Source organism: Natrix helvetica (genome assembly GCF_964273705.1).
Source record: "Natrix helvetica genome assembly, chromosome: 4".
NCBI classification, from domain to species: domain Eukaryota; kingdom Metazoa; phylum Chordata; class Lepidosauria; order Squamata; family Natricidae; genus Natrix; species Natrix helvetica.
This window is the reverse complement of record NC_138550.1, coordinates 41665104-41685611: the sequence shown is the minus strand read 5'-3', so window position 1 is coordinate 41685611 and position 20508 is coordinate 41665104. Positions and strand designations below refer to the sequence as shown.

At 38.1% G+C, this 20508-nt stretch overlaps 1 protein-coding gene across 3 annotated transcripts; it reads left to right on the top strand.

Annotated features, from left to right (window-relative positions):
* Nucleotides 1-3784: 3784 nt before the first annotated feature.
* On the top strand, nt 3785-18523 carry GJA5 (gap junction protein alpha 5). Of its 3 annotated transcripts, none has more exons than XM_081952180.1 (2): nt 3785-4041; nt 14231-18523. In XM_081952180.1, the coding sequence occupies exon 2, from the start codon at nt 14256-14258 to the stop codon at nt 15354-15356; it is 1101 nt and encodes a 366-aa protein (XP_081808306.1). In that variant the 5' UTR covers nt 3785-4041; nt 14231-14255; the 3' UTR covers nt 15357-18523. The 3 variants fall into 3 exon arrangements, with proteins under 3 accessions (XP_081808306.1, XP_081808307.1, XP_081808308.1); XM_081952181.1 differs by lacking the exon at nt 3785-4041 and adding an exon at nt 9043-9444; XM_081952182.1 differs by lacking the exon at nt 3785-4041 and adding an exon at nt 11120-11424.
* Nucleotides 18524-20508: the final 1985 nt, after the last annotated feature.

Here is a 20508-nt window from a genome sequence, read left to right as displayed (position 1 = left end):
CTAGCACAATACCAATGAAGAAGAAAAATAACAGCTCCCAAAAGAAACCAGCATGGCTGCATAAAGAACTCTCTGACAAATTTAAAGACAAAAAAGTTAAGTATAAAAAGTGGAAAGAGGGGGACATAACTAAGGCAGAATATCAGCAAATAGCCCGAGCCTATAAAGATGAAGTGAGGAAAGCTAAGGCTCACAATGAAGAAAGGCTTGCCACAAAGTAAAAAATAACAAAAAAAAAGCTTCTTCCAACATGTTAAAAACAAGAAAAAAGTTAAGGAAACAATTGTCCATTGCTGGGAGAAAGTGGCAAGAAGGTGACAAGCAACAGGGAGAAAGCAGAACTATTTAACTCATTTTTTGCATCTGTCTTTACACAAAGGGATAAAGCAGTCCAACCTATCAAAAACAGCAACTCAAAAATCAGATTAGGAACACAGGGAAGAAAATGGTAAGTGAGCATCTGTCTACCCTAGATGACTTCAAATCACCAGGACCAGATGGATTATACCCCAGGATTCTGAAGGAACTGGCAGATGAGATCTCAGAACCACTGAACTATATCTTTCAGAGATTCTGGAGCACTGGGGAACTGCTAGAGGACTGAAAAGAGCTGATGTGGTTCAAAAAAGGAAAAAAATAGATCCAGGAAACTACAGACGTATCAGCCTGACCTCAATACCAGGAAAGATTCTGGAAAAGATAATCAAGCAACAAATTAGTGAACACCTAGAAGTACACAAAGTAATAGACAGAAGCCAACATGGGTTTGTCAAAAATAGATCATGCCAGACTAATCTTATTGCATTCTTTGGCAAAGGGACAAAATTAGTGGACCAGAGGAATGCCATCAATATAGTTTACTTGAACTTCAGCAAGGCATTTGATAAGCCCATAACGTACTAATAGATAAAGTAGAAGAATGTAGGTTAGACAGCATCACCACCAGATGGCTTCGTAACTGGCTGACCAACTGCACTCAACGTGTAGTCCTCAATAGAACTGCATCTACATGGAGGGAAGTACCTCAAGGCTCTGTTTTAGGCCCAATGCTCTTCAACATCTTCGTCAATGATTTGGATGAGGGAATAAATGGGGAACTCATCAAATCTGCAAATGACACCAAGCTGACAGGAATAGCCAATACTCCAGAAGATAGGCTTAAGATACAGAAGGATCTTGACAAACTTGAACATTGGGCACTATCTAATAAAATGAAATTCAATGGTGAAAAAAGTAAGGTTCTATATTTAGGCAAGAAAAACAAAATGCACAGGTACAGTATAGGTGGTACCTTGCTCAATAGTAGTAACTGTGAGAGGGATCTTGGAGTCCTAGTGGACAACCATTTAAATATGAGCTAGCAGTGTGCAGCAGCTGCCAAAAAAACCAACACAGTTCTAGTCTACATAAACAGAGGGATAGAATCAAGATCACGTGAAGTGTTAATACCACTTTATAATGCCTTGGTAAGGCCACACTTGGAATACTGCATTCAGTTTTGGCCGCCACAATGTAGAAAAGATGTGGAGACTCTAGAAAGAGTGCAGAGAAGAGCAACAAAGATGATTAGGGGACTGGAGACTAAAACATATGAAGAACGGTTGCAGGAACTGGGTATTTCTAGTTTAATGAAAAGAAGGACTAGGGGAGACATGATAGCAGTGTTCCAATATCTCAGGGGTTGCCACAAAGAAGAGGGAGTCAAACTATTCTCCAAGGCACCTGAGGGTAGAACAAGAAGCAATGGGTGGAAACCAATCAAGGGGAGAAGCAACTTAGAACTGAGGAGAAATTTCCTGACAGTTAGAACAATTAATCTGTGGAATAGCTTGCCTCCAGAAGTTGTGAATGCCCCAACACTGGAAGTCTTTAAGAAGATGTTGGATAGCCATTTGTCTAAAACGGTATAGGCTTTCCTGCCTAGGCAGGGGGTTGGGTTAGAAGACCTCCAAGGTCCCTTCCAACTCTGCTATTGTATTCTATTGTATTACATTAGTGTGATTGTGTGAACCTTTGATACTTATAGGGGAGAAAACATTTATTTTATATGAACCAAAGTTGCTAATCCTTCAATATTTGGAGAGAGAGAGAGAGAGAGAGAGACTGAGTGTCTGAGGGAAAGTAATAAATTTATTAAAATGAGGTTAAAATAATGATAGAGAATGTTCTGCAAAAACTATGACTGTTGGGCAAAGAATGGAAACAATAATCTATAAATCTGGAGAAATGTGCACCAAAAGTTTCTGTAAATTGAAAAGAGAATTCTCCAGTTTGATCAACCAAATCTTATTTGCAAGAATCTGATTGAAACTGACTTGTCAAGAAATTGACTCATTCATTCTCCATAAACAGATTATATGGGTTGCTCTCACACCCTCTGAATCATTACATAACTATTCTGATTGTAAGCAAACTGCATATACTGTTAGAAGAAATATAACTCAATACCAGTTGCTGGGATGCATAAGTGGAAGGCTGCTATTCCTCTGACATCTGGTGGCCAATAGAAAACAGCTTCAGTAAGCTTTTGGTTTGACCTATCCAAGCTGTTATCATTTACATTTATTGGCTGTTTAGCAAAATACTCTTTCCCATTCTATTCTCCATTAATATCCATGTGCACCATAATGTATCTATAAGAAGAGTAGTCTCATTCACTTCCAAACTCTGGCAGCATTTGTGAACTATCAGTTTCCAACTGGTACGTGACATTGTGTTGAAACTCAAACCATCAGATTTCAAAGCTACAATTAAATCATAGATGAATACATTTTTCTTTCTTTTCTTTTTGACAGTTTAAAGTGAAAAGTGAGAGGTATCGTTGTTTGCTCTTTGTGCACACATAACCTTTTATTTTGCCCATTATTGCATCGGGCTTTTCAGACAATACCAGAAACTTGCAAAAACCTAATTTCTGGAAATGGTAGTAGAGTAACTCAACACATCATAGGAAAAGACCTCTCTGTTCTAACATTTTCAACACTCCATTTCCAGCTACGGATGATTAAATAGAAGAGATAATGCTCAGCCATCACACTGTTTTACTTCAAGTTATTTATTACAATGCAAACTCCTTGTCCTATGTGGGAAAATGCTGAATAAGTTTTAGATTTAAAAGTGGTGAACTTTTCTTTTAAGAAATAATGAGAAAAATGTACATCAAGAGCCCAGATCCCTGGGACATTCTTCTCAACATTTTGTACTTACAGTTTAAAAACAACTTATGAACATTCTTGTAAATAGTTATCGTAAATTTCAACGCAGCCTGTATAAACAAATTCCCAGTGGATTGTGCTCGGTGACGCAGAGCAAAAGACTAGTGTTTTCTCTTGGGAAGACTTTCTTTCACTTTTACCACACTTTTAATTCAAAATTGAATTGCTTAACTGGGAAATCACTGTAGAGAGGTGAGCAATAGGGGGCCTGTAAACACTTAGCCTTAGAGGAAATCATATCGTGCCTCTATATTGTCACTAATGTTTTACTTGAAGTGTTAAATTGCTGCATGGCTTACATTCTGGTTTTTTTTTTTTAAAGTATAAACAAGATTGGGCATGTGAGCCCTAATAATTTGTTTGTTTTTTTAAAATAAATAATCCATACATCACATTAGTCCAATTGACAAGTCTATCCCAGACCTCAGGGGAGGAACTAATAAACATTTAGTTACTTTGCTATTGTTTTCCTAAAACAATTTGACTTCCTTTGCGATAACCCTGAATTCCTTCATTAAAAATAGAGAGCCTGACAGCCAAAGGAAGTGCTTGAGTGGAGCCAAGTCACTGCTTACAATAAAGTTTTTTTGGGACCACATTTATATCCCGATCCATGGCGAGGACTCTATAGGAGGCTGACAGCTGCTGGGGCATGTCATACATCACACAGAAGCTGGAAGACCCTCCACTGTGCTTCTTTTAGATTTTTTGGGATCCTTCGGCCAGCCGGCTGATCCCAGACAAGGCGGCTTGGAGCTCCAGCAACCACCTAAACTGTGTTTATCTCACATCAGACAAAAATCCGTACTGGATATAAATAGAAAAGGTACAGTCCTGCAAACTCTAAAAGAGATCTGAAAGCTAATGGATTAGTAATTTTATTATTAGCAATTTTTTAAAAAAAATTGGTGGTCATGGTTTTCTCCTGTCTGGTCAAAATATATAAATTATTTATATAATATATAATATATTTTTAAATTTAATATATTTAAAATACATTAAAACTGTATTTATATATGTGTCCATGATTCCATTTCATTCTACAGTGTCATGCATTTAATCCAGGAATTTGCAGATATTGTTGAATACAAATATGCATTTCTATAGTTTTGAAAGATGACATTGCTACATGATTCTTGGCAAATAATGCATTATTGAAAATGTATATTCTGCAAAATAATCTGATAAATTAGATGTCATTGCAGTCTTGCAGTTGGGGGAAAGGCTTCCAGATGGGGGGCTCCTAGCCCTACCAATCCAAAAACTTTTCCTCTGATTTTTTTTGTAGATTTTTTAAAAATACATATAGAATTAATTATGGGAAACATAATTCATGACAATGCAAGTTCTCCTAAAAGTATGATAACTGGAGTGCCTGGATGATGAGTGCATTTTCTGGAAGGAATCCATGTCCTAGGGTAATAAGTGGGATTTATACTCAAAATAACTGTGCACAGACACTGCCTATACTAGATGACTATTCATGAGATTGGCATAATAAAAAGACTGAGGATTAGTGAGGAAGGGTAGCTCTAAGTAATTAATTTCTGTTCAAAAGATATTATAAAAACCGTTGACAGCATATTTAGAAATATGTTTTCTTTTATTGAAGTATCTTGACATTTTATTATTTAAATCCTTAATTTTGGGTCATAACGCAAAATAGATCATCTGAATTGTTTCAGGACCTCTTGAACTATTACTTGGGAGTTTCTGTCTGTTTTTCTGTTCTGTGCAAAGTAACTGACTGGTGAAGCATGTAGAATGAAAATAGAATAAAGATAATGATCTGGATTTTAACACCCAGAAGTAATTTCAATATCAAGCAAGGCTTCTTTCATCTCCTCTAGAGTCCAAAACCTTAATTACCAAATATTTATAACACTGCAAGAAAAGTAACACACATTATAGCCAGTGGTTTTAACAGGGTATGTATGTGTGTATGTGTGTATGTGCAATGTGCTTAGACCACAAATCTATTAACAAGTCAGAACACAAAATACTCAAGGGATAGAGCTGTTAGGATTGATTATGTTACAATTTTTATAGACATCTGACCTGCAGCCCTTGTTTAACAAATTTGATAGTTGATTAGCAGAAACAACCATCACTTGATAGTGAAAAGCACATAACAGAAATCAAAAGCTGATGAATATATTCTTACATTGGTATAGTATTAAGAAATGATTTTTTTTCTAGTTTTGGATGCTACCCGAAATCCACTGAAGCTGGGCAGCCAACAAATGTAAATAAATAAATATGTCAAATCAGTTCTATTTTGAATGTTGATTCTGTTTTGAAATCAAGATTCACAAGTTTGTGAAATTGCAAATTTCCCACTTTCCCCTTATAGTTCAAATGATTGAAAGAACAATGAAATTATGGTATGGGGTTTTTTTCCCACCAATCCATCAGTGGACGAGTGAAATACAAGCAAGCAGCTGCTATAGCGAGCAGAGACTTTGGCACACTTGACCAATAAATAGGATACATTATCAGGGACCATTCCCATTAAAATAAGGAACATATTTTCTAGCAACTTGTATTGAATCATACTGCATATTTATTGTAAATAATAGAAAATTGTTAAGATGCCTGGAAAGGCAATCTAGGTATAGTGGATAGAATATCCCCACTTACAGGGTGTCCTTGCCCCATTCTTATCTCTCAGTCTGATAGAGTTGAACGGCTGTTACAAAGGACAAACAGCTGGGGATAACCATGTATATAGGCTTGGATTTGGGGGAAAGGTGCAACCAAATGAATACATTTGTAAGATTATTTTTTAAATTGATAAATTGTAGGCTCTTTTAGACATTCTCTCAAGTGGTGCGAATGTAGTTCCTGGATATCAAAATCTTGCATGGACTGTCTTGAAGAGGAACATCGTTACTTTTTGTAAGATTTAACAACATACAGATTGAGCAAAATCAATTGTCCTGCACTGGATCTGCACAGAAAAAGAACACCTACCCACCTCCCAAACTTTGCTGAGTTTCCTATCTTCCTAATTCAGCCGGAAACACAGTCTGAATACCAAGGCTTTGGCCTTTTTTTCACATTTCGCTTCTAATTGGCTCAAGAAAAAGTGTGATGTGATCTATTTTCCTTAGGTCATTTTGCCAACGATCTCTTATATCAAAGTTGTGTCTGGCAATAATGTCACTGAACAATGGAATCTATTTTCTGTGAATTCCTTACCATCTGCTTCCTTTAAGGCTTCCACATTAGCTCTAAATTTCAGCTTTGCACAAACTTGTGCCATTAAAGGGATATTCCTATTTTATATTTACATCAGGTTTAAAAGCCTATTTGTTAACTTTGTTTTCTTGTCAAAGCTTCAGAGGTGTTTTTTTAAAATTAGAATATAATATATTTTTAAAAAAGTTCATTTTTTTAAAATCAATATTTATTCAATATATTAATTAATTAGTATATTAATCCTCCTCTCCTTTGTTTTCCCCTTTGCCCATTATTAGCATTATGCATTGCTTCATGTGTTCACATCTTACTATGCCTTGCTTTTCTGATTAACCTGTCCACTGTAAATCCTGAGTAAGCCACATACACCTCTAAAGCTCTTGGGCCTTGGCCAAAATGTCTGCAAGAATCAGGTCCTGCATTTGGCATAATCTCTATTATCAGCTTCCAATTAGGCTCCTAAATGGGAAAAGTCTCCCTGACTGCTAGTGCCATTTGCTGCTCTAACAGGAGCTGTGAATACAGGATCTCTCCAAAGTTATAGACCAGTGATGGCGAACCTTTTTTGGTTTGCGTGCCAAAAGTGGGGGGAGTGCAGGGGGGTCAAGCACAGGCATGCCACACTCATAATGCAATGCACAACCCTAGTGCAAATGTGTGCATGACCAGCACTCCCCCCCCCCCATTTTTGCATGCTTTTTTGCCCTCCCCAGGCTCCAGAAGCTTCCCTGAAGCCTCCGGAGCGTAAAAAACCAGCCGTATGGACAAACCGGAGGTTCGGGAACGGACTTCTGGTTTGCTTGTAGGGATGGTTTTAACCCTCCTGGGGTCTTCAGGGGTCTTCCAGATGCTCCGGAGGACGATAAAAGATCCTACAAGCAAACTGGCAGTCACTTCCAGTTTGTCCATAGGGCCGTTTTTAGTTCTCCAGAGCCTTCAGGGACCTTCAGGACGCTTCCCTGAAGTCTCCGGAGGGCTAAAACCGGCTCTATGAGCAAACTGGAAGTCCACTCCCAAACTTCTGGTTTGCCCATAGGCCAGTTTTTTTGCGCTCTGGAGGTTTCAGGAAACTCCTGAAGCCTCCAGAGGGCCTCCGGGGGGTAGGCTGTTTTCGCCCTCCCCAGGCTCCTATAAAGCCTGGGGAGGGCAAAAAATAGCCTCAAAAAAAAGCTGAAGTCAGCTGGGCAGTGGGCACATGCTCCCTGGCCATATGAAAGGGCAACGCCTCGCGTGCCCTGACAAATGGCTCCATGTGGCACCTGTGGCACACGTGCCATAGGTTCGCCATCCCGGTTATAGACTTTGCTCCTTTAGGAAGACTGCAACTCTCTTCACCTTCAATGTTGAAGCCAATGTTGAGCCAGAATGATCACTGAAATGCAATAGTTTCATCTCAAGGGATTTAGTCTAAGCTTGTTTTAGGCTCAACATTTAGGCTTACAGCCTCAAAGAACCAATATAGGGTTTGAATGATAACTCTAGTCTGAATTAATGTTACTTCAGTCAACTTGATGGATTATCTTCCCCAGCGGCTTCATGTAACTTCATTACATAACATCAATATTACAATCTGTAGGTTTATTACATAACATAGGGGAGAGGAGCAAGAACTTTGGAACCCACTGAAGCAAACATTAAAATGATTAATCTTTCTCATGCATACGAACTGTGAATTTAGAAGTAATATACTATTATTAAGCCACAATTCTCATACCAAATTGATTATATTGAATGACACCTTCCATTTAGATCATAATACAATCACTTAATATAAGGATAACTGGGAATGTATCCATCTAATGCCCATGTATGAATCTTTACTCAAAAGAGCCATAAAATCCATTTCCTCTGGAACTCTCTAGAGTTGACACGAAACCATCTTTTCCTCCAAAAAGCAAGATTGGCAACTGACTGATGGTTGTCAGAAATAGGTGGAGTCAGAGGCGATCTCTTTAGACAAGGCATACTATACCACCTCCTCTTTAAAAGGCAGCCTGCACTAACCCCTCCCTCAAAGAAGATTGGTCCACTCCCAATTCCAGTCAATTATGACTGCCGAGACATACAAAAAAAGCTTACAAAGATCATTTATCAAGTCCATCAGTAACATAGTTCATGCCCCAGAGGGTTCTTCTGCTTCCTCAGTGTTCACAAGGTCTGAAGAATCCCAGGAGATCTTAAAGGACCTTGCTGAGTCTATCTGGTGAAATATGTACTTTCACATTCACTCAGGTGCTGGTAACAAGCTCCTGAAAGCATTTGCAAACTTGAGTTTGTGAGGATAAAGCAAAAGCAAGCTATGTTGAATTTCAGGGGATTTGAAATATATTGAAATTATACAAATCTTGGTGCCATAAGATTCAGTGGGTATGGTGCCTCATTCATTGTCGTTAAGCTGGTTGCTTTGCCAGCAAAGTCCACAGACTTCTGATTCTGTTTTTTAACTGTCCAGCAATGTGGTATAATTTATGTGCTATCTACCTCTGCCCCTAAGAAACACATCTTTGATAAACGAGGGACTTGCTGAATAAAGGATTGTCCTTTCATTGGTTGAGTTTTTCAGAAATAACTAGGGGCAACTTATTTCTGCCCCGCCCATTAAGATCAACCATTCTTTTTCTTTATGAGTGGTGAAAACTTTTTTCATAGAGCTGCAACTACAAAGAGATTCACACTGTTCCTCAGTTACAAAGAACACTTGACAAGTTGTACTTGCTCTCCTGACAACTGAAAACAGCACAACTGAAAACTTGTACAACAGCAGTATTTATGTGGGAACAACTGCAAAAGTAGATCATGGAAGAAGGAAGAAACCTATAAAATTATTTGATTTTGCCAAAAAGAGTGTCTAGGAAAGGGGTGAGCAAAACACATGATGGAGAAGTAAATACACACGTAAAGAGAGAAGACAGTAAGTGTCTGACAAGCTGCAGATGGAGAGAAAAAATGAATAAAATATTGAACACAAATTCCCAAGGCTCCACGCTGGGTAAAAAAGAACAGCTAATTTCATGAAAAAAGAAGTTAGGTAAGTAAAAATGTTCTTTGAAAATCATTACAAACAGAATGCTGGATTGCAATGAGATAGTTAAAAATGTTATAGTCACTTCTATCTTGAGAAAGAAAGCTGTATTTCTAAAATACAATTAAGAGGATAGCTTTTTAGAGTATATAAATTTGACATTTTTATATTACAAAATATAAAATTACAAAATTTTATATTTTAATGTACATTAGCAACCATGAATAATCTAGCGATATAACGGGTTTCCTTTTATTGTGTACATTTAAACTTATATCAGAATGACTGGAGGAACCCACTTTCTAAATTGGGATGCAACTTTGAGGCAATTCAAAAATGAACAAGAGCAGCGCTGTAACTTAATATGTTTTAACTTCATTTTTTTTCCATTTCTGTTTCCTTTGTTAGTCAATGCTAATCCACATAATATTTTCAGAATTGTACTTTCAGAACATTGGGGGACACAACAGGCTGTGAAGTTTGAATATATTCTCTTATTGATATTTTGTAACCACAGCAATATACAATTGATCTACCCTTTGCAGTTGTAGAATTTTATTGGGGGGGGGGATTTTAATATTACAAGAAGAGTTTTATAGAATTTTGCTTTTAGCTTCTTGCATAATCCTGAAACAGTGCAGTCCTATACATTTTTGCTCAAGAGATTAGATAGGACTACAACTTGATTTGAGGCTTACTTCAGTTTAATAATGTAGAGAGGTATACTCTTAAATAGTCTACTTCCATGCTGATTTTTGTCCCCTACACATTTAATTTTAGAAATAGCAATAAGGATAGCAATAAGCACATTCTCCTTTGGTTTGGAAGCACAAGTTTATTAACTGCAAGATAGAGATAAGCTTTATCCTATAGAACCAATACAATAATTTCTTATTGTATTCTTATATCATCAAATTTATAGTAAAATGTAAATAGAAAATTAAGGTTTTCTACTAATACATTCACATCACTGGTTTGTGGTATGGTTTAAAATATTATTTTCCCTTGGTATTTCTAGAGTGCTAGAGTTTGCTTCATCAGAAGCAGAAGTTCCCCTGAATTAATATTGCCTGCAATTCATTTAAAAAAGCAAACCAAAAGAATCCAAAATGACAAATACCAAATAAAATATTTTGAGTCGCTTCAAAATGAGATTATTTAAAAAAATTATAAAAATACAAATTTGGAATTTTCAGGACATTTTTGTTTGTTTTAAATATCACATTATCTAAATTAATCTAAGAAAGAAGAGGGAATTGAAGAAGGTGTGGCTTAATTTCATGAAATAGTGAGGATTTCTCTAGCATCTTCTCTAGCATCAAGGCTTCTCCAACTACTAGACTGCATTGAAGGCTTAATCAGTCAAAAGCTTGTTAACAGATAAAGATTCTTCTCAGCATCAAATACGGCTCCATATAATTGGAGAGGGGGGGGAACAGGGCATTTTCTGGGTGGGTTTTTTTTTCAATTTCCAAGATTAGCCCCAGCTTCAGAGACTACACATGGTTAGCCAGTTGCTGCCAGCATATATGAATTCTTCTGAAAAGATTTTTAAATATAGCATTTATCCTAGCACTCATTGAAATATATATAGTATGAAACAATGATTGAAAAATGTGATAACCTCTTAGGTAATACAATAAGGAAGTATAAAAGACATAACTAGTTAGACAAACTTATTTCTCGCAGCTTTTATCGAAATTTTGGTGTGAGAAGTTCAGGATGATGAGATTCAAGTTCACTTGGGAATTATGACAAGTACAAATATTGCATTCTTTTTTAATTCCTCTATTTTGCCCTTGGACTGCTAAAGCTAGAAGGATTCAGAAACATGACATAATGCGCTATTATCTTCTTTCTCTATTTGACTTGAGGGCAGATTTCACACATCCATCTCCACTGCCCATGTCACATGGCACTAAAAGAAATAGAAACAAAGAACAGTTTATACATCCTAAAGAAGAATAAATGGTGCTTCATTCTTTGGTAAAGTAGCAAACGAATTATTATTTTATATTAACATAACCAGTACATTTGCTGACCTCTTTAAGAAAGAAAAGTTGGAAAATAATGTGTTTTTGGAGAGCCATATTGCTCTGCAGAATTTGTAAGTTGAAGATCATGTTGCTCGGACATTTAGCAGCAAATTAAATAATAAAAATGTTAGGAAGTTTAATTAACCTAGCAAAGTTGCAATTGAATTTAAATATGGAATTATTGTTACATACAATGAAGATATACCTGTCCAGGTAGGTAACATACCAGAAGTGGGAAGAAAGTATACTTTGCATGGATTTCTTGATCTCTAGTTATTTAATGGAGTGATCATAATTTTTATTTCTACTGTAGTTGGTCATACAGAATTAATATTGCCACTGCTCCAGAACACATGCACAATTTCTACTCATAGGGCTTCCTCAAGCATCAACTGCACTACCCCTAACCCCTTCCCTAGCCCTTCTTCAATGCTTCCAATTCCCAATTCACACCATAAATCAAAGCATATCTGGTATAAATTTGGGACCCTTGAACTAGAGGATGAATTAGAGTAAACTTCCAAAAATATTGTTCCCGTCACTCTTTTGCAAATTCACATTTAAGATTGGACAGAAAGAGACTGATATTTTTCTTCCTTAGTTCTTAGCTGTATCCTCAATCCTTTACACAATAATGCAAGAAAAAAACCCTATTACAAATGTGGATACATTTCACATTTGACAGTGTGTGCACCAACTGAAGCTCAGCGTTTCCTGATCTCTGGAGATTGTTAAATGGTTTCTTCTGGACTAGAACCCACTTTATTTTATGCATGAGATATTATTCCCAGTTGGAATACCTTGGTCAGAGGAAAGAGAGAAAAATGAAGGATACAATATTATAGACCACAATGTTTATGGAAGTTGGTAATAAAATCAAGGAAGACTGTGAAAATGTAAGAGATAAAGGGATTCTAAAAGGTAGAGTTAGGAATGCAGGTTATTATTAGAGATACAAAGAGAGTGGGGACTTTCTTACTGCTCTGGAAAAACCTAGTTTAAGTTGCCGTTAGTGTTTATCTTAAGCTGTGAGTTGTTTCTTTAATTAACCAAACAGTATCACATGAAAGACAAAAGACATGCACTCTGTGACACTTTTCTGCAAAGCTTAAGCATATAAGCACGTCACACAAGTATTTCTTCTGAGGCTAAAGATTACATTATAATTTTGTTATTTGCTGCCTTTTAATTATCCTCCCTCTTTAAAATGTATTCTTAAAAGAGCAAAAGTCCCTTTTGCTGGCTGCAAGCTGCTGGCTATAAAACTTGGGGAAATTGAGAGGCATCAGCTGCAACCTTTTTTTTTCAACTGCCTTAAAACTATGTCAATATGTCCTAATCTCTCTAGGTTGATCAAAATTATTTGGCTGTCCTCGCATACCCAACACCTCCCAATTTAGTACCAGCCGTATGATTTTTACGCTTAGTCATATACTGGTTAACTTGACACTGAAGTCACTGATAACGAATGAGCAAAACTAGATCTCACACCCATCTGGGCAGCAGCCTTCTGTACACTCACACCCAAGGTCATTATCTCCACTTAGCATTATCCTTTGGTTAGAGTCTGAAGCTAGTCTCTCAAGTATTCAGCAGCATGCATTGGAACTTCAGTGTCGGGATTTATTTAAAGCTACAAATGCTTGAAATAAATCTGGAAACAGAACATCTGTCAAGCATTCTAATTCCAGTGCAGCTGAAAAATCAATCAATTAAAAGCAATAAACTGTGTTTCTCTAGATGGAGTGTGTGTAGTGCTATCAAGCAAATGATGTTCGGTAGATATTGTATATTTTTGTTTTGAGGAATCAGCGATGGCAGAAGCAATGGAAAAGGGGGGGGGGGTAAGAGAAGACTGCAACATCTAACTCCTTAAATAAGATAGACAAACGGTATAATATAGACTCCGTTGGAAACACTCTCATGTTTTCCTATTCATCTTCTGTCACTATTTTTCTTTTAACTAAGAAAGACAATGAATCAGAGATGGACAGCTCAAAAAGGTCTCATAACTGACAGTATTAAGAATCCCCTTGAGTCTTTCTTCACTAGAGTTTCACAGTGTAAGCCAGCCCTTCCTGTAGTTGAGAGTTTCTCAACCTTTGCAAGATGTGAGGACTTTGATTCCCAGAATTCCCCAGCCACGTTGCCAAGGTTGAGAAACCTTGCTAAAGTGAGAGAAATAAGGCCACCACTGTTTTAACTTGCCATACTATCCAGGTATGTTGTGGCCACCAAAGAAGACAGTTGGGATGATGGTGCACATGGGATAGCCTAAAGCAGTGTTTACCAGAATGGCTGACTTTGGAATTCTTGGAATTAAAGTCTACCCATCTTAAAGTTGCCAGGTTGAGAAACACTGTCTAAACCTTGGGAATATGAACAAATAAGGTTAAAAATCAAAGGTTATATTACCCCCTGAAGATATTTTGAACCTATTTTCTATGCTGCACTGATTTAAGTTAAAAACATTGCAAACAAATAATGTGCTTCCCTTATTGTCTTTATGATCATCTGTATTTTAAGGTGAAATTTTCATGCCTTTAATCTTTTAAAGCCACTTACAAAGGCTTTGCTGCTTTGCACAATATGTCATTCAGATGTGAAGGACTTCAACTCTAATTATCAGTGGATTGCTAATGGCCACCTCTAAGAGAATTAGAATCCAATATATCTGGAGGTCATTAAGTTAGGGAAGACATTTCCATGCCCTACACATTGTTCACCATAACTCCTTTTTTCTCTTTTGCCCTCAGACGCCAGTCTCCCAATTGAATAAACATGGGTGATTGGAGCTTCCTAGGAGAATTCCTTGAAGAAGTCCATAAACATTCAACAGTAGTGGGAAAAGTCTGGTTGACTGTCCTTTTTATCTTCCGGATGCTTGTCCTGGGCACAGCTGCAGAATCTTCCTGGGGAGATGAACAGTCTGATTTCAAATGTGACACCCAGCAACCCGGTTGTGAGAATGTTTGCTATGACAAAGCTTTCCCAATATCCCACATCAGGTATTGGGTCCTTCAGATTATCTTTGTCTCCACACCATCCCTGCTATACATGGGTCACGCAATGCATACTGTGCGTATGGAGGAGAAGAGGAAACTTAAGGAGGCCAGGGAAGGAGCAAAGACAATCCAGAACAAGTGTGACTCTTTTTCCCAGCAGGATTACCCAGCACCAGAGAAGATAGAGCTGTCCTGCTGGGATGAACCCAATGGGAGAATAATTCTTCAGGGCACTTTGCTGAATACCTATGTCTGCAGTATTTTAATCCGTACCACCATGGAGGTTGCTTTCATTGTTGGGCAATATATGCTCTATGGAATCTTTCTGGAGACCCTCTATGTCTGTCACCGGCAGCCCTGCCCTAATCCAGTCAACTGTTATATCTCTCGGCCAACAGAAAAGAACATCTTTATCATTTTCATGCTTGTGGTAGCAGCCTTCTCTCTCTTCTTAAGCCTGGCTGAACTGTATCATTTAGGATGGAAGAAAGCTAAGCACACCTTCTCTCAGAAAATCAGCCCTACACCAGCAATTGGCAAACTAGAGGGAGACACTCAAGTGAAGACAGATGAAAGCTGCACCCCTCCTCCAGATTTTAATCAGTGTTTAGCCAACCCTCCTGGAAAATATCTCAGCCCCTTTAGTAACAAAATGGCCTCTGAGCAAAACACGGTCAACTTCGCGACAGAGAGGGTTCACAATCCAGACGATTCAGGTGGAGAAGTCCCCTTTATCCAACTAAACTACATGCAACATCCAGAAGCCAGTGTAAATTCTGCACTGAATCTGACACCAAATTACTTTCAGAACAAACGCAGACTCAGCAAAACTAGCCACACAAGCAGTAAGGCAAGGTCTGACGACTTGTCAGTGTGAGGTACTTCTAGTGGAGCTAGAAGAATGGAAGAAGCTGTTACGGCAAATGGCTGCAGTTAAATTTTTGAAATCCTGTCTGTCTAAACTCTGGATCGATTATCTTATTAATTCGTGTTTAGCTGGCATATTCCAAAATGCCTTTTTGCATTTCCTGAACCCATTACTTTTCCAAAATAAAAACTGTTTCATTTCAAAACAGCAAAGTAACTTTAGCAGTTACATGGTGTTCTTATACTTCAGGTGATTATATTATAATCCAGCACTGTTAAGACAATATAATCATCGCAACTTCTCCAAGAACCTTAGAAATTATAGTTTGGGAACAATGCTGAGTTGTCTCTGTTCCAAGCCCTTACACAGAATTACAATTCTCAAGAATCCTTGATTGGACAAAGGAAAGGAGTAAATTATAATTCTGTAGAAAAACTCAGGGCATTTCCACAATCCTCTGTGGGATTGGCTCCAGGCGGAATGGATTCATGCTGTAATCTCTTTTTTGTGAATTGAGTTAGGTTATTTCTGACTCTTCTCAGGTGTATTTAAAACTTTTGAATTTTTTTTTCTTTTTAGATCACAGAGGTTCTGCAGACTTTCTGGGCAGTCTGTTTTCTCACTTGTGATAATTTTGGTCTTAACCTTCCTCTCAATTCCTGGGCTCATGTTAGCTATTATTACCAAACTTCACAGAAGTTCAACCTTCACTGACCTTGACTTTTCTCTATCCATTATTCACAATATGTCTTCCCCTCATCAAATCCAGCCACTATGGTCCTGTTGCAAGCATGGATACAGTTATTGGGAAAAGTCAGAACAGATTTTACAAGAGATGCGGGCATTTAAATACAAAAATGGAACAGTGGCAGAATAGATAAGAAGTCTTTGAGCAACATCAGATGTTTTGATTACTTTCTTTTTCTTTTGATTGAACTTTCCTGCTTCAGCTTCTCACCATTGCTGTTTATTTTCAGATTGTCTTGCCAGCACATAAACCCATATTCTAAAAACACATGGATAAAAAGACAGAAACCATTTCTGAGATTTCATCTTTGTGTGGAGGGAGGTGAGGGGATTCCATTATTCAACAGCTGATAGCAATTCAGGGGATGGAGCACTTGAATTACATTTGATATTCTCATTTTGATAAACTAGAGGATGAGTATTGACTGACTCGTGGGGGTTCCTCCATTTTCTGAGTTTCAAAGACAACCGATGTGAAGACAATAGATCAGATTGAAAAGGCTTTGTGAGGGATTTGGGAGAGGACTGTGTGGGAAAGTTACTGAGTGGAATTTGCAAACTAAATTTGTGGCGAGTCTCCACATTTCTTAAAATAATTGGACCGTTTGGAATCATAGCACACCAACAAGCTATCTCCTGTCTAGAAAACTAAAATCTTACTTTTTCTTCTTTTTTCTTCTTCAAAACTATATAGAAAATCATGCTAGTACCAAGTAAAATGCAATTAATTCTACTTGAATTTTTGATGTATTTGTCTATAATAAATCTTGAATGCTGCATGGCTTCACAGTGTTAAAAACATGTACCACCTCAGGAGGATAGCAACAATATTTGTTATTTCAACAAAAATATTGATGTAAAAAGTTTTCTACTGAAATTAATATTCCTGTATGAAACATGAATTAATACTCTGTGGAACACTAATAATTTGTGGCTTTTTAAATATGATATTCTCTATCCATTTTTAAGTTACTGCTGCTGGGAACAGAGCCACTAGGCCAAGGATCGAAAAAGAAAACAAGATCACAGAGGCAGACAATCTTACCACATCAAAACATAATGTTTCTCTTTAGCAATTTTTTTCGCTATGAGGGAATCATAGGAAGATAGCTTTTAATTATGCCGTAACATCCACTGGAAAACTGAGTTAAATTTCATGAAGTTTTGGGAGAAATTCTTTAGAGTTTCAGGTGTGGATTATTTTCTCTCAACTAAAATGTGTTAAGCCTACTCTGAAGACTTACTGCAGTTTTTTAGCTAATAGCCAGAAATATCCTATTAATTTTCAGCAGTTGGTGATGGAATTTTATGGGCATGATCCTGTTGAGGTGAGAGAATGCCTAAAAAGTTGGCTGGATCCAGTGGTGGGTTGCAGGCGGTACGCCCTGTGCTGGTTGCAACGGGATCCGGAAACCACCACTGACTGGATCTCTTTAAGAAGTTAACAGATCAAAATCATTTCTGTTTGTTGCTGCATAATTGCTGTGGTGAAATAGGTAAGCAGGAGACACTGGTGGAAAATGAGAACTAGGGTAGCACCAGGAGGCATTGTCAGGCAATTAAAGAAATCAAGAAAATATTGAACCAACCAAATCAGAAGATTTGTGTTCAGGAGTTGGGAAGTGACTGAAAGATAAACTATTTTTATAGCATCTCTAAAACAATCTAAATTCTTGCAACATCTACAGGAAATACAGTCCTCATATAATAGTAGTGTTTCTGCAGCTTTGGAAAATAGAAACACTTGTTCCTGGTCTTCAAACATTTATGGTAACTTCAAGCTGCAAAGGGGCTAGAAATATTTCAATTTATTTACAGGAACCAAAGGCTCTGTTCCTCCTAAAATTTTCTAAGAACATGTAAGAACATTTGAGTCACTATTACTTGTTAAGCCACTTACAAACAATTATTTTGACACAGATTATTTTTTACTATGGTTTATTAAGTCAAATATGTTTGCTACATTTTCCTGTAACAAGCCTATGAAGCCTGTAATTTATAGTAAATGTTTCACCCAATATCACACAACTAAGGTGTAATTTGTTCGTTTGAACCAGAATAGTTTAAGCATCAAATGGATAGAGAACTAAGTGAAGGAAATTAGTTTTATTTTCCAGTTGTCGCAATGTGTTCTACTTCATTTTCTAAAAAAATTGGTTTACACAGTATCATATATGATGTACAAATGATTGAAGAGATAGGAAATTAATGCTCTTTTCAAGGCAAGTAAGTATTTTCTCCTGTTTCTGGGAAGGAAACTAAGGGCACCGGGAGTGTGTTTTTGTGTTAAAGGACTTGATAGAAGACTGTAAAAGTTTGTCTTTAAGCTACCTTTCTTTGTGGTCTACTTTCCTCTGTAATGTAAACCCAAAATGGGAGCATGCATGTTATCTTTGATCATGTACTGGGCTTGTTATGTTTTAATAAAGTTTGGGTTAAAACTTGTCTTATTCACATTTCTCTTCTTAAATGGAGAGTAACATTTTGCCTAGGTCCGTGATGGCGAAACTATGGCATGCGTGCCATAGGTGGCACGTGGAGCCCTCTGCAGGCATGTGAGTTGTCGCCCCAGGTCAACTCCACCATGCATGTGTGAGCACCTCCTGCCAGCCAGCTGATTTTTGGGTCTCTGCCGTGCATGTGTGGGGGTGGGGCATATGCGGGAGATGCGTCACATGCATGGGGGGTCGTGCACCCATGCGCAAGGGATGGAGGGAGTGTGAGACGCTTTTGGTCCCAGGAGCCTGCAGGTCCCTGTCAACCCAAAAGCTGACCTTCAAATTCCATTGCAAATTCGAACAGCTTCATCATTGGAATGAGGAAAGCCTAACAAAGTAGCTGCATTTGTTTTTGTTACAACAAACTCAACAAAGACTCCCAGTTTCTGTCTCCAGGCATATTAAAGACAAATTTAGCAAGGTCTGTTTTTACAACCAGTATCCAAGTCACCAGGTCTCTTTTTCTTTCAGAAACAACGTTTTCATTAAAAAAGGAAGTTTTTTGCCAGTTTCCAGCATTTGTTGACAATGTCCTAAAAAACTGTCCATTTGGGAAAATGGGTTTGCACTTACAATCATTGTATTCACTTACCAATCATGGATTTACTTAATAACTACCACAAACGTCATAACATCAGGTCTGATCATGTGGGTGCCTCAACTTATGAGCATGTCTTACAACTAGAAATCCAGTCTCAACTGTGGCTGTAAATCAAGGACAGTGATAAGCATACCTCACTAGGACCACTCCCCACTATTTCACAAGTTGCATTAGTTGCTGATACAGATACACTTCAAGGTGCTGGTGATCACACAAAGTTCTGCATGACAAAGGGTCAAGTCAATGAAGGGATTGCCTAGTTCCCATTCAGAGGTGGGTTTCAAAAAAATTTACTACCTATTCTGTGGGCATGACCTATTTTGTAGGCATGGCATGGGGGGTCATGTGACCAGGTGGGAGTGTCTTGGTGATCATGTGACTGGGTGGGTGTGGCCAATTTAGCTGTCCATTTTGCCAATTAAACAGTCCATTAAACAATGCACAGCAGCCCCCTTTTCTATTCTTCTTAATATTTTTTTTGCTCTCAATTTTTTTTTTCACTAGAGGGAGAGGTTGACAATGCCTGGGATTTTTTGGGGAATTTCTCCTCTGTGTTAGAGGCACCAAAATAACCAAAATGATATGATGTCTCCTGCTGGAGCAGGGGGTTTGGACTAGATGACCTCTGAGGTCCCTTCCAGTCCTGGATTGTTGTGCTGTTTCAAGGCATCCTCTGGTGCCAGGTTTGTGGTCCTTCCTTCCTTTCCTTTTTTTCTCCCTCCCTCCCTTTATCCATCCATCGATCCATCCATATCTCATTCACCCTTCTCTCTTTCTCCCTTCCCTCCCAGGGCGCCTGCAGCCTCGGCACCTGCAGCAACTTACACAGTAAAGGCAATTGAGAACTTTTCACACACATGAGAAGTTTTTCTTTACTGTCCAAAAGCTTGCTCCAAGGCTGCAGGTTAGTGGTGGGTTTCAAAAAAATTTAGAACCTCTTCTGTAGGTGTGGACTGCTTTGTGGGAGTGGCTTGCTGGCCATGTGGCCGAGTTGAAGTGGCTTAGGAGTCATGTGACTGGGTGGGCATGGCCAACTTGTAAAATGTGGTGAAACTCACTTAACAATGCTCTTGCTTAACAACCAAAATGTTGGCTCAGGAACTCTGGCATTGAAGTGTGCAAGTCTTAAAGCTGTCAAGTTACAAGACCCTTGCACCTCTAACCTTTTAGAAGAAAACTCCAGGGATGTTCAAATTTGACAGCTTTAAGACTTTAAGGTTTAGATAGGACTCTTAGAGGCGGGCGGGGTGATTGGCGAGCCAGCCAATCAGTGAGCGGCAGGCGGGGGCAAGCATGGTGCGGACGGGCGGGAGGA